The 14,444-nt window shown below is 40.6% G+C and overlaps 1 protein-coding gene across 3 annotated transcripts; it reads right to left on the bottom strand.

Moving 5' to 3' along the window:
- Nucleotides 1-2,477: 2,477 nt before the first annotated feature.
- On the bottom strand, nt 2,478-14,121 carry LOC134300157 (uncharacterized). Of its 3 annotated transcripts, XM_062984823.1 has the most exons (8): nt 13,773-14,121; nt 13,159-13,236; nt 12,729-12,806; nt 12,299-12,376; nt 11,869-11,946; nt 11,439-11,516; nt 11,023-11,121; nt 2,478-2,641 (listed from the first exon to the last, which is right to left on the bottom strand). In XM_062984823.1, the coding sequence occupies exons 1-8, from the start codon at nt 13,887-13,889 to the stop codon at nt 2,633-2,635; spliced, it is 615 nt and encodes a 204-aa protein (XP_062840893.1). In that variant the 5' UTR covers nt 13,890-14,121; the 3' UTR covers nt 2,478-2,632. The 3 variants fall into 3 exon arrangements, with proteins under 3 accessions (XP_062840893.1, XP_062840894.1, XP_062840892.1); XM_062984824.1 differs by lacking the exon at nt 11,023-11,121; XM_062984822.1 differs by lacking the exon at nt 2,478-2,641 and having other exon boundaries at nt 10,846-11,121.
- Nucleotides 14,122-14,444: the final 323 nt, after the last annotated feature.

Consider the following 14,444-nt stretch of genomic DNA (forward strand, 5'->3'; position numbering starts at 1 on the left):
TCAACATTGTAGTATGCATAGATTTATAAAACAGAATTATCTAAACACGATATAAAAGTGCAAACAAAATGTCAACAGATGTGCTAATATATAGTGAAGAAAATAAGTATTTGATACACCGCCGATTTTGCAGTTTTCCCACCTACAAAGACTGGAGAGGCCTGTAATTTTTATCATTGGTACACTTCAACTGTGAGAGACAGAATCTAAAAAAAAAATCCAGATAATCACATTGTATGATTTTTAAATAATTAATTTGCATTTTATTGTATGAAATAAGTAATTGATCACCTACCAACCAGCAAGAATTCTGGCTCTCACAGACCTGTTAGTTTTTCTTTAAGAAGCTCCTCCTATTCTGCACTCATTACCTGTATTTATTGCACCTGTTTGAACTCGTTACCTGTATAAAAGACACCTGTCCACACACTCAATCAATCACACTCCAACCTCCTTACTATGGCCAAGACCAAAGAGCTGTCTAAGGACACCAGGGACAAAATTGTAGACCTGCACAAGGCTGGGATGGGCTACAGGACAATAGCAAGCAGCTTGGTGAGAAGGCAACAACTGTTGGTGCAATTATTAGAAAATGGAAGAAACACAAGATGACTGTCAATCTTCCTCGGTCTGCTGCTCCATGCAAGATCTCACCTCGTGGGGTAAGGATGATCCTGAGAAAGGTCAGTAATCAGCCCAGAACCACAAGGGAGGACCTGGTCAATGACCTGAAGAGAGCTGGGACCACAGTCTCAAAGATTACCGTTAGTAACACACTACGCCACCATGGATTAAAATCCTGCAAGGCACGCAAGGTCCCCCTGCTCACGCCAGCACATGTCCAGGCCCGTTTAAAGTTCGCCAATGACCATCTGGATGATCCAGAGGAGGCATGGGAGAAGGTCATGTGGTCAGATGAGACTAAAATAGAGCTTTTTGGTATCAACTCCACTCTCTGTGTTTGGAGGAAGAAGGAGGATGAGTACAACCCGTCCCAACCGTGAAGCATGGGGGTGGAAACATCATAATTTGGGAGTACTTTTCTGCAAAGGGGACAGGACGACTGCACCGTATTGAAGGGAGGATGGATTGGGGTCGTGGAAAGCGAGATTTTGGCCAACAACCTCCTTCCTTCAGTAAGAGCATTGAAGATGGGTCGTGGCTGGGTCTTCCAGCATGACAATGACCCGCAACTAAGGAGTGGCACCGTTAGAAGCATTTCAAGGTCCTTGAGTGGCCTAGCCAGTGTCCAGACCTGAACCCAATAGAAAATCTTTGGGGGCAGCTTAAACTTAATGTTGCCCAGTGACAGCCCCGAAACCTGAAAGATCTGGAGAAGATCTATATGGAGGAGTGGGCCAAAATCCCTGCTGTAGTGTGTGCAAACTTGGTCAAGAACTACAGGAAACGTCTGACCTCTGTAAAGGTTTCTGTACCAAATATTAACTTCTGTTTTTCCATTGTATCAAATACTTATTTCATGCAATAAAATGCAAATTCATTATTTAAAAATCATACAATGTGATTTTCTGGATATTTTTTTTTTAGATTCTGTCTCTCACAGTTGAAGTGTCTCTACGATAAAAATTACAGCCTCTCCATTCTTTGTAGGTGGGAAAAGTTGCAAAATCAGCAGTGTATCAAATACTTATTTTCCTCACTGTATAAAACAGAAACATATCTGAACACGACATAAAAGTGCAAATAAACATCAACAGATGTGCTGTACTGTGCCAAAGTCTTGGGCATTTTATGTTTTTCATTTAATATTCTGTTTTTTTATTTGTTTTATTGGTCACTGCCCTTTGTAGTTCCACTATTACAGACTGTTGTCCATCTGTTTCTCTCTTTCTTAATCCCCTTTACTCTGTTCTGTAACTTTCAGTACCACCACAGAGCAGGTGTTATTTAGGTGGTGGATGATTCTCAGCACTGCAGTGACACTGAACATGGTGGTGGTGTGTTAGTGTGTGTAGTGCTGGTATGATGGGAACAGACACAGCAGCGCTGCTGGAGTTTTTAAACACCTCAGTATCACTGCTGGACTGAAAATAGTTCACCAACTAAAATGCTGTAGGCCGCGTAAAAAAACTCCAGCAGCTCTGCTGTGTCTGATCCACTCGTAGCAACACTACACACACTAACACACCACCACCATGTCAGTGCCACTGAAGTGCTAAGAATGATCCACCACCTAAATAATACCTGCTCTGTCCTCGTAATTGTAATAGGAAATTGTAAAGCTGCTTTGAGACAATGCTTCATTGTAAATAAATTTTACTTTGGTCTTGTGGTGGTCCTGACCATTAGAAAACAGAGTAAAAGGGACTAACATGGAAACAGATGGACTACAGCCTGTAATTGTGGTACTACAATTACTGCAGTGACCACTAAAATGTAATTAAAGTATTTTACACAGTACTTTAGAAACAGTGCTATCTTTTAAGAGTGGTAATTCTGTTTTTGACATAGTATTTAACAGCTGTCCAGTCTCGATTTCTGAGTGCATGTGGTTCAGCAATGATGCATGAGACACGGTCTCTCTTTATGGGGACCCGACAACTCTGAATAAATGTCAGAAGATGTTTCTCAACAGCATTTACTTCTTCATTGCTCCACTTTTTCCTGTCCTTCAGGATACCTGATAAAGGAAATGTGTGCTTTGTTAATATCATATTAATATGGACTTAATTTGCAGTGCCTATAAAAAACTTTATACCCTATTCAAATTATTTTCTTTTCTCACATCATACCATGACAATAAAAATGTCTTACTTTTTTAACTGTATTTACACATTATAACACAAACTATTAACCTTGCATGAATAAGTAATCAGTCCATTAGAGTAACCATTTTTAAGTTGCTCAGGTACAACCAATCACCTTTCAGATCTTATCCTTCAGTGACCTGGTACTGACCTAAATCTAATGAGGAAAAAAAAAAATCGGTTGATGGATTTGAAGAGAGCAGTTTATTGCAGGTCCCCACGAAATTTGACTAACTCAAACAATTTTGCAAAGTTTGTTTGTTTATTATGATTTAAATGTCATGCTCAGTGATAGCTCAGTGGTTAAGGTACTGGACTAGTAAACAGAAGGTTGCCGGTTCAAGCCCCACCACCACCAAGTTGCCACTGTTGGGTCCCTGAGCAAGGCCCTTAACCCTCAATTGCTTATCGTGTTCAGCTCATTGTGTAAGTCGCTTTGGATAAAATTATAAAAAGGAGGGCGAAAAGGCAAAGATACTTCAAAAACAACTGAAGTTGGAGATTAAGGAGGGGAAACAAGCCTACAAACAGAGAGTAGAACAACAGTTACAACAGGAAGGAGTGCGTCAGGTCTGGAATGGCATGAGAAAGATCACTGGTTTGAAACAGAAGGAAGGAGGGCTGCTTGATGGTGACCAGGACACAGCTGAGGACCTGAATTTGTTCTTCAACAGATTTGAACAATCTACCTCACAATGCCTTCTACCTGTTGCACACAATGCCACCTTGTCATCAGTAACCACACCCTTAACACTTAAACCATATCAAGTGAAAACTGGATCGACTTAAGCAGGGAAAAGCAGCTGGACCTGACGGAATCTGCCCCAGGCTGTTGAGGATTTGTTCCAGTCAGCTTTGTGGCATTTTCACACACCTTTTCAACCTGAGCTTGCGTCTACAGAGGATCCCCACTCTGTGGAAAACTTCCTGCTTGGTTCCCGTTCCCAAAAAGAGACACCCAACAAATCCCAACGACTACAGGCCTGTCGCCCTTACTTCACATGTTATGAAGTCGCTAGAGAGACTAGTCCTTGCTCACATCAGACCCAGAGTGAAGGAACACATGGATCCTCTACAGTTCGCCTACCAACAAAACATCGGCGTGGATGATGCTCTCATCTATATGTTACAGAGGGCTCATGCTCATCTGGACAGTGTGGACACTACTGTGAGGATTATGTTTTTCGATTTTTCATGTGCCTTCAATACTATACAGTCCCTGACAGAAGTTCTGTCGCTTATCCCTGTTGTGGAAACAAAAGCTTATAACCTGACTTTAAATTCATCCATTGGTTTTAGAAATGACTCATATGAAAGCTGAAACCCTCCCAAATGAGGTTTAATTTACGAAAATAAATTTGCTTCACTGCAGAAATATTGATCATTTAATGAACACAGAAAGGTCAGATTTCGGCAAGACAAAAGTTTTGTCGCCTTGTCATATAATGCACCCAATCCTAGTTTACAGCCTCACCTGTGCTCACTAATTGATCGGTTAATTAGTGGGTGTGTATAAAAAGAACCCCAGCACCCCAGACCTTCACTTGAACTGCAACTTCACCTCTGACAACATGCCAAAAATCCACCCTGCGACCAAAGCCTTGATTATCAAGAGGCTGAAGACCAGATCCACTGCAGAGGTGGCTGGCACCTTTAATGTGTCTCAGCGTCAAGTACAAAGAATTAAAAAAAGATTTGAAGAGACTGGAGATGTTTTTGACAAGCCCAGGTCCGGCAGACCCCGCAAGACGACTGCTAAGGAGGAACGTTTGTTGGTTAGAAAATCCAAAGCCAGCCCCTCTTCCACTGCAGCAGAGCTCCACCAGGCCTGGTCACCTCAAGTCCCTGTGTCAACTAGAACAGTTTGTAGGATTCTGTCTCGAAATGGCCTCCATGGTCGAATCAGTGCCCAGAAGCCAGCACTAAACAAAAGGCAATTAAAAAACCGTGTGGCATTTGCCAAGGCCCACAGCCTGCTAAACGGATGGACGCTGGAAAAGTGGCAGAAGGTGGATTTCTCAGATGAATCTTCAGTTGAATTACACCACAGCCGCCACAAATACTGCAGGAGACCTACTGGAGCCCGTATGGATCCAAGATTCACCCAGAAAACTGTTAAGTTTGGTGGTGGAAAGATCATGGTCTGGGGTTACATTCAGTATGGGGGTGTGCGAAACATTTGCAAGGTGGAAGGCAATATCAATAGCCTAAAACATCAAGAAGTATTAGCTACCTCTTACATTCACAATCATAAAAGGGGTCAAATTTTGCAGCAGGATGGTGCTCCATCTCATACATCCATCTCTACATCAAAGTTCCTCAAGGCGAAGAAGATCAAGGTGCTCCAGGACTGGCCAGCCCAGTCACCAGACATGAACATCATTGAGCATGTTTGGGGTAGGATGAAAGAGGAAGCTTGGAAGACAAAACCAAAGAATCTTGATGAACTCTGGGAGGCATGTAAGACTGCATTCTTTGCTATTCCTGATGACTTCATCAATAAATTGTATGAATCATTGTCGAACCGCATGGATGCAGTCCTTAAAGCTCATGGAAGTCACACAAAATATTAAATATGGCTCTAATAGCACCACAACTTCATTCACCAATGTTATGAAACATATCTTTGTATTTGAAGTAAATTATTTGTTTGATTTTCACATTACTTTTTGTGGGCGCAAATCTGACCTTTCTGTGTTCATTAAATGATCAATATTTCTGCAGTGAAGCAAATTTATTTTGGTAAATTAAACCTCATTTGGGAGGGTTTCAGCTTTCATATGAGTCATTTCTAAAACCAATGGATGAATTTAAAGTCAGGTTATAAGCTTTAGTTTCCACAACAGGGATAAGCGACAGAACTTCTGTCAGGGACTGTACAACCTGCACGGCTAGGTGAAAAGATGCTGAAGATGAATGTGGAACCAGCTCTAGTCTCCTTGGTTTTGGACTATCTATCTTCTAGACCACAGTTTGTGCGACTTAAAAACTGTGTCTCTGTAAAAACCTTGAGCAGTATGGGGGCCCCACAAGGAACAGTCCTGTCGCCTTTCCTGTTTACGCTGTATACATCGGACTTTCAATATAACTCTGTTATTAAGAAAACAACTGTTTTCTTCAGAAGTTTTCAGATGATTCAGCAGTCGTGGGTTGTATTAGAGCAGGATGTGAGCAGGAATACAGGGGCACGGTTAAGGACTTTGTGGACTGGTGTAGCAACAACCACCTACAACTAAACATCACAAAAACCAAAGAGATGGTGGTGGACTTTAGAAGGAGGAGGAGGGATCCTGAGCCAGTTACTATCCTAGGAACTGAGGTGGAACTTGTACCCAGCTACAGGTACCTTGGAGTTCAGCTGGACAACAAGCTGGACTGGTCTACACACATGGAGACGGTGTACAAAAAGGGGCAGAGCAGACTGTACTTCTTAAGAAGGCTGAAATCTTTTAACATCAGTAGGCCCCCTTTGTGCACCTTTTATCAGTCTGTGGTGGCCAGTGCTCTTTTCTTTGGAGTGGTTTGCTGGGGTGAGAGTGCTAGAACAATGGACTCAAACCGAATAAACCACCAGATCAAAAAGGCCAGCTCCATAGTGGGGTCTGAACAGGACTCAGTTCAGCAGGTAGCAGAGTTAAGAATGCTCACAAAGCTTAACTCAATTATCAAAAACAATTCACACCCACTTCACTCCCTGTGGAGGTGTTTCGACAGAGCACCTTCAGTCACAGACTGATTCCTCCTAAATGCCCAAGAAGGACGGGCCCTGCTGAGTCTGGTTCCTCTCAAGGTTTCTTCCTGTAATTTTCAGGGAGTTTTTCCTTGCCACAGTCGCCCTCGGCTTGCTCAACAGGGGTTTTTGTATCTGTTGGTCCTGGATTTTGTAAAGTTGCTTTGAGACAATGTCTATTGTAAAAAGCGCTATGTAAATAAAGTTGACTTGACTTGACTGACTTGACTAAATGCAGGACTGAACGCTACAGAAAATCCTTTCTTATAACTGCTATCAGACTGTTTAACAATTCACAATAATCCAAATAAACCATTTATAAGAAATACCTACTTCTGTATGCTATGCATGCACCATTAAACCAATGGTTACATACAGTGTATCACAAAAGTGAGTACACCCCTCACATTTCTGCAAATATTTTATTATATCTTTTCATGGGACAACACTATAGAAATAAAACTTGGATATAACTTAGAGTAGTCAGAGTACAACTTGTATAGCAGTGTAGATTTACTGTCTTCTGAAAATAACTCAACACACAGCCATTAATGTCTAAATAGCTGCAACATAAGTGAGTACACCCCACAGTGAACATGTCCAAATTGTGCCCAAAGTGTCAATATTTTGTGTGACCACCATTATTATCCAGCACTGCCTTAACCCTCCTGGGCATGGAATTCACCAGAGCTGCACAGGTTGCTACTGGAATCCTCTTCCACTCCTCCATGATGACATCACGGAGCTGGTGGATGTTAGACACCTTGAACTCCTCCACCTTCCACTTGAGGATGCGCCACAGGTGCTCAATTGGGTTTAGTCCATCACCTTTACCTTCAGCTTCCTCAGCAAGGCAGTTGTCATCTTGGAGGTTGTGTTTGGGGTCGTTATCGTGTTGGAAAACTGCCATGAGGCCCAGTTTTCGAAGGGAGGGGATCATGCTCTGTTTCAGAATGTCACAGTACATGTTGGAATTCATGTTTCCCTCAATGAACTGCAGCTCCCCAGTGCCAGCAACACTCATGCAGCCCAAGACCATGATGCTACCACCACCATGCTTGACTGTAGGCAAGATACAGTTGTCTTGGTACTTCTCACCAGGGCGCCGCCACACATGCTGGACACCATCTGAGCCAAACAAGTTTATCTTGGTCTCGTCAGACCACAGGGCATTCCAGTAATCCATGTTCTTGGACTGCTTGTCTTCAGCAAACTGTTTGCGGGCTTTCTTGTGCGTCAGCTTCCTTCTGGGATGACGACCATGCAGACCGAGTTGATGCAGTGTGCGGCGTATGGTCTGAGCACTGACAGGCTGACCTCCCACGTCTTCAACCTCTGCAGCAATGCTGGCAGCACTCGTGTCTATTTTTTAAAGCCAACCTCTGGATATGACGCCGAACACGTGGACTCAACTTCTTTGGTCGACCCTGGCGAAGCCTGTTCCGAGTGGAACCTGTCCTGGAAAACCGCTGTATGACCTTGGCCACCATGCTGTAGCTCAGTTTCAGGGTGTTAGCAATCTTCTTATAGCCCAGGCCATCTTTGTGGAGAGCAACAATTCTATTTCTCTCATCCTCAGAGAGTTCTTTGCCATGAGGTGCCATGGTGAATATCCAGTGGCCAGTATGAGAGAATTGTACCCAAAACACCAAATTTAACAGCCCTGCTCCCCATTTACACCTGGGACCTTGACACATGACACCAGGGAGGGACAACGACACATTTGGGCACAATTTGGACATGTTCACTGTGGGGTGTACTCACTTATGTTGCCAGCTATTTAGACATTAATGGCTGTGTGTTGAGTTATTTTCAGAAGACAGTAAATCTACACTGCTATACAAGCTGTACACTGACTACTCTAAGTTATATCCAAGTTTCATGTCTATAGTGTTGTCCCATGAAAAGATATAATGAAATATTTGCAGAAATGTGAGGGGTGTACTCACTTTTGTGATACACTGTACCTCAATAAATACTAATTTTGTATGCTATGCATACACCATAAAAAACTTTACATGTATATAGTACCATACTGTACATTTTTATCTTATTGCTTGTTTTACACTGTAAGTTAATGTTGTATGTATACAAGAGGTTGTTGTTGTCTGAGCTGCTATAACAAAGAAATTTCCTGCAAAGGATCAATAAAGAATCTCTCTCTCTCTCTCTATTTATCTATCTATCTATAAGCGTCTGCTAAATGCCTAAAATGTAAATGTCATGTTTTATACTTTGGTTACATTCATGACAAAAACGGTAGTTACTCAGTACACAAGGTTCATCAGTTCACAAGGTTATATTACACACACTCATGGACAATTTAGTGTCTCCAATTCACCTCACATGCACGTCTTTGGACTGTGGGAGGAAACCCGGAGCACCTGGAGGAAACCCACGCAGACACGGAGAGAACATGAAAACTCCACACAGAAAGGACCCGGACCGCCCCACCTGGGGTTCAAACCCAGGACCTTCTTGCTGTGAGGCGACAGTGCTACCCACTTAGCCACCGTGACGCCCTACCTCCAAAGTAACAGCTTTTAGGGAAGAAATAAATTCTTTCTTGTTCTGTTAAATTTAGGTGCAGCATTGGACACTATAGATCATAACATTCCAGTAGGAATGTCAGTGTTAGGTTCCATGCGACAGCTGGTTAAGTTTGGACATGGCACTAAAGATGTACAGTGGGGCCAAAAAGTATTTAGTCAGACACGGATTGTGCAAGTTCTCCTACTTAGAAAGATGAGAGAGTTCTGTAATTTTCATCATAGGTACACCAACTATGAGAGACAAAATGAGAAGAAAAAAAAAACCTTTGTTGGCAATGACAGAGGTGAAACGTTTCCTGTAAGTCTTCACCAGGTTTGCACACACTGTAGCTGGTATTTTGGCCCATTCCTCCATGCAGATCTCCTCTAGAGCAGTGATGTTTTGAGCTGTCGCTGGGAAACACGGACTCCACAAATGTTCTATGGGGTTGAGGTCTGGAGACTGGCTAGGCCACTCCAGGACCTTGAAATGCTTTTTACGGAGCCACTCCTTCATTGCCCGAGCGGTGTGTTTGGGATCATTGTCATGCTGGAAGACCCAGCCACGTTCCATCTTCAATGCTCTCACTGATGGAAGGAGGTTTTGGCTTAAAATCTCACGATACATGGCCCAGTTCATTCTTCCCTTAACACGGATCAGTCGTCCTGTCCCCTATGCAGAAAAACAGCCCCAAAGCATGATGTTTCCACCCCCATGCTTCACAGTAGGTATGGTGTTCTTGGGTTCTTCTTCTTCCTCCAAACACGACGAGTTGAGTTTTTACCAAAAAAGTTCAATTTTGGTTTCATCTGACCACATGATATTCTCCCAATCCTCTTCTGGATCATCCATATGCTCTCTGGCAAACTTCAGACGGGCCTGGACATGTACTGGCTTAAGCAGGGGGACACGCCTGGCACTGCAGGATTTGAGTCCCTCTCGGCGTAGTGTGTTACTGACGGTAGCCTTTGTTACTTTGGTCCCAGCTCTCTGCAGGTCATTCATCAGGTCCCTCCGTGTAGTTCTGGGATTTTTGCTGACCGTTCTCATGATCATTTTGACCCCACGGGATGAGATCTTGCGTGGGGCCCCAGATCGAGGAAGATTATCAATGGTCTTGTATGTCTTCCATTTTCTTACAGTTGCTCCCACAGTTGATTTATTCACACCAACCTGCTTGCCTATTGTAGATTCACTCTTCCCAGCCTGGTGCAGGTCTACAATTTTCTTCCTGGTGTCCTTCGACAGCTCTTTGGTCTTGGCCATGGTTGAGTTTGGAGTCTAACTGAGTAGGCTATGGACAGGTGTCTTTTATACAGATAACGAGGTCAAACAGGTGCCATTAATACAGGTAACGAGTGGAGGACAGAAGAGCTTCTTAAAGAAGAAGTTACAGGTCTGTGAGAGCCAGAAATCTTGCTTGTTTGTTAGACCAAATACTTATTTTCCACCATAATTTACAAATAAATTCTTTAAAAATCCTACAATGTGATTTCCTGGATTTTTTTTTCTCATTTTGTCTCTCATAGTTGAAGTGTAGCTATGATGAAAATTACAGACCTCTCTCATCTTTCTAAGTAGGAGAACCTGCACAATCAGTGGCTGACTAAATACTTTTTGGCCCCACTGTAGCTAAGTAGCTCTGTAAGCAGCTTCTAAAAGTTCTGTTATCACCCAAGTCTTTTGATGTGTGCGAGAGGGTTTTTTACCTTTTTTTAATTTTTTTATTTATGTATTTATATAGGGCAGTTGTAGCCTAGTGGTTAAGGTACTGGACTAGTAACCAGAAGGTTGCCGGTTCAAGCCCCACCACTGCCAGGTTGCCACTGTTGGGCCCTTGAGCAAGGCCCTTAACCCTCAATTGCTTAGACTGTATACTGTTACAGTACTGTAAGGGGTCCAAGGGGGCGTGGTCCGGGGGTACCTCCTGGAAATGAGTTTTTGCAACTTGGGATGTCTGGTATTACCACTAGGTAGAAACAACAATTTTACCTCTGCTTTAGTCAGGTCTTCCCTCTCATCAGTATCCAAAAAAGAATCGTGATCAAATATGTCACTGCTCTTTACGGTCTGAAGATCATCATTTACATTCTAATAGAAGAAAGATATTTAAACTGAACATCAAATTACAAAATATAAAACTTATTATGAACAAAATAGAAGATTGATTTTTTAAATTGGATTTTAATATACGCTAAGCTACAATATCAGGACTCCACACACACACACTTTCTGGTAATGACATTATCAGGACCTTGTAGACTTGAAGTAGAAAATCAGCCTTCACCCCAAAAAGTGTCTAAGAAAGTCATTTTCAGGACCTCCGTTTACTGACTGTTTAACTGGTTTAAAGTGTTTATTTAGGTGGAATTATTTACATTTTGTGTGTTTAAATAATGCATGTTTACCTTCACCGCTCTGATTTCTCCTCTCTGCCCATCAGAACAGTCAGGTTCAGCAGGTGACTTGCTTGTTTTTGTCTTTTCCTATAAAGTTAGAATGAAATAAGCTATTAAGACATTACAGTAGCATTAATAACACCAATCTATTGTCATAAAACACAATTTATAACCAAAATATGGTTAAATATTAATACAATTTATTTAATATACGCTAAGCTACAATATCAGGACTCGACACACACACACTTTCTGGTAATGACATTATCAGGACCTTGTAGACTTGAAGTAGAAAATCAGCCATCACCCCAAAAAGTGTCTAAGAAAGTCATTTTCAGGACCTCCGTTTACTGACTGTTTAACTGGTTTAAAGTGTTTATTAAGGTAAAATTATTAACATTTTGTGTGTTTACACTGTGTTTAAATAATGCATGTTTACCTTCACCACTCTGATTTCTCCTCTCTGCCCATCAGAACAGTCAGGTTCAGCAGGTGACATGCTGGTTTTTGTCTTTTCCTATAAAGTTAGAATGAAATAAGACATGAATACATTACAGTAGCATTAATAACACCAATCTATTGTCATAAAACACAATTTATAACCAAAATATGGTTAAATATTAATACAATTTATTTAATATACGCTAAGCTACAATATCAGGACTCCACACACACACACTTTCTGGTAATGACATTATCAGGACCTTGTAGACTTGAAGTAGAAAATCAGCCTTCACCCCAAAAAGTGTCTAAGAAAGTCATTTTCAGGACCTCCGTTTACTGACTGTTTAACTGGTTTAAAGTGTTTATTAAGGTAAAATTATTAACATTTTGTGTGTTTACACTGTGTTTAAATAATGCATGTTTACCTTCACCACTCTGATTTCTCCTCTCTGCCCATCAGAACAGTCAGGTTCAGCAGGTGACATGCTGGTTTTTGTCTTTTCCTATAAAGTTAGAATGAAATAAGACATGAATACATTGCAGTAGCATTAATAACACCAATCTATTGTCATAAAACACAATTTAGAACCAAAATATGGTTTAATTTTAATGCGTTCTATTTAATATACGCTAAGCTACAATATCAGGACTCGACACACACACACTTTCTGGTAATGACATTATCAGGACCTTGTAGACTTGAAGTAGAAAATCAGCCTTCACCCCAAAAAGTGTCTAAGAAAGTCATTTTCAGGACCTCCGTTTACTGACTGTTTAACTGGTTTAAAGTGTTTATTTAGGTGAAATTATTAACATTTTGTGTGTTTACACTGTGTTTAAATAATGCATGTTTACCTTCACCACTCTGATTTCTCCTCTCTGCCCATCAGAACAGTCAGGTTCAGCAGGTGACTTGCTGGTTTTTGTCTTTTCCTATAAAGTTAGAATGAAATAAGACATGAATACATTGCAGTAGCATTAATAACACCAATCTATTGTCATAAAACACAATTTATAACCAAAATATGGTTTAATATTAATACAATGTATTTAATATACGCTAAGCTACAATATCAGGACTCCACACACACACACTTTCTGGTAATGACATTATCAGGACCTTGTAGACTTGAAGTAGAAAATCAGCCTTCACCCCAAAAAGTGTCTAAGAAAGTCATTTTCAGGACCTCCGTTTACTGACTGTTTAACTGGTTTAAAGTGTTTATTTAGGTGAAATTATTAACATTTTGTGTGTTTACACTGTGTTTAAATAATGCATGTTTACCTTCACCACTCTGATTTCTCCTCTCTGCCCATCAGAACAGTCAGGTTCAGCAGGTGACTTGCTGGTTTTTGTCTTTTCCTATAAAGTTAGAATGAAATAAGACATGAATACATTACAGTAGCATTAATAACATCAATCTATTGTCATAAAACACAATTTATAACCAAAATATGGTTTAATATTAATACAATGTATTTAATATACGCTAAGCTACAATATCAGGACTCCACACACACACACTTTCTGGTAATGACATTATCAGGACCTTGTAGACTTGAAGTAGAAAATCAGCCTTCACCCCAAAAAGTGTCTAAGAAAGTCATTTTCAGGACCTCCGTTTACTGACTGTTTAAAAAAGACTATTTTGTTTTTCTGAGTATCTTCTTTGTCTTTCAAAGGACTCCTGTTGCGAAATAAGGTCCCCTCGATATTCGAGGACAAAGCTTCCTTTTTCAATAAGCACAAGGGCAAATACTCCCCTGCCTAGCATAAAAAACAAACATTATTTACTCTAAGAAAAAAACTGTTTAAATATCATTTAGTCGATTAAACACTACTTAAAAGAAAGAGACTAAAATAATACTGCAAAACTACTGTAGAAAAATTAGACCTACCTTTATACTCGTTAATAAATCTCTCTTCAAACCATGGTTTATCTGTGCCTGAAAGAATGTGTTCAACAGCATCTTTTGTGGGGCTTCGCCTAGTTTTTCTTGACATCGTACATCCATACAGAATCCAATTTGAAGCTATGAATTAAAAGAAATGCATTAAAAATATAATTTATAACATACTTATTCATGACCAAATAAATCTAACCACTTAGTGTACTGTAAAATTATGAAATAAATATGCCTCCCTTTATCCTTATTGATGATGTGAGTACAGAAGTACACTCTGAACCCCAGTAAACATGCATTACATTTACTGAACAAACAGTGAACACAAATTACAGTATTACAGACCTGACAGGGCATAAAGATTAAGCATCAAATTTGCAAGGTTTAGGCCCTGTTCTTGCATATGCTTATAATATTTATTATAACCTGCCTTATTTCCTATTACCCTCAAATAGTGTTTCAATTTGAAATAAAAATAGATATCCTCAAATTAAAAAACTTTTACTGTGTGCTTTATTTAGGCCTTTAATCCACTACCCTCTCTGTACATGTTCCACTTACATGTTTAAAGTTTAAATACATGTTTAAAGTCCCTTCTCTTACTGTGTGCTTTACTCAGGCCTTTTAATCCACATGTTCCTCTCCTACATCACTGACTGATATTCT

Source organism: Trichomycterus rosablanca, chromosome 22, assembly GCF_030014385.1.
Source record: "Trichomycterus rosablanca isolate fTriRos1 chromosome 22, fTriRos1.hap1, whole genome shotgun sequence".
In the NCBI taxonomy this organism is placed as follows: Eukaryota; Metazoa; Chordata; class Actinopteri; order Siluriformes; family Trichomycteridae; genus Trichomycterus; species Trichomycterus rosablanca.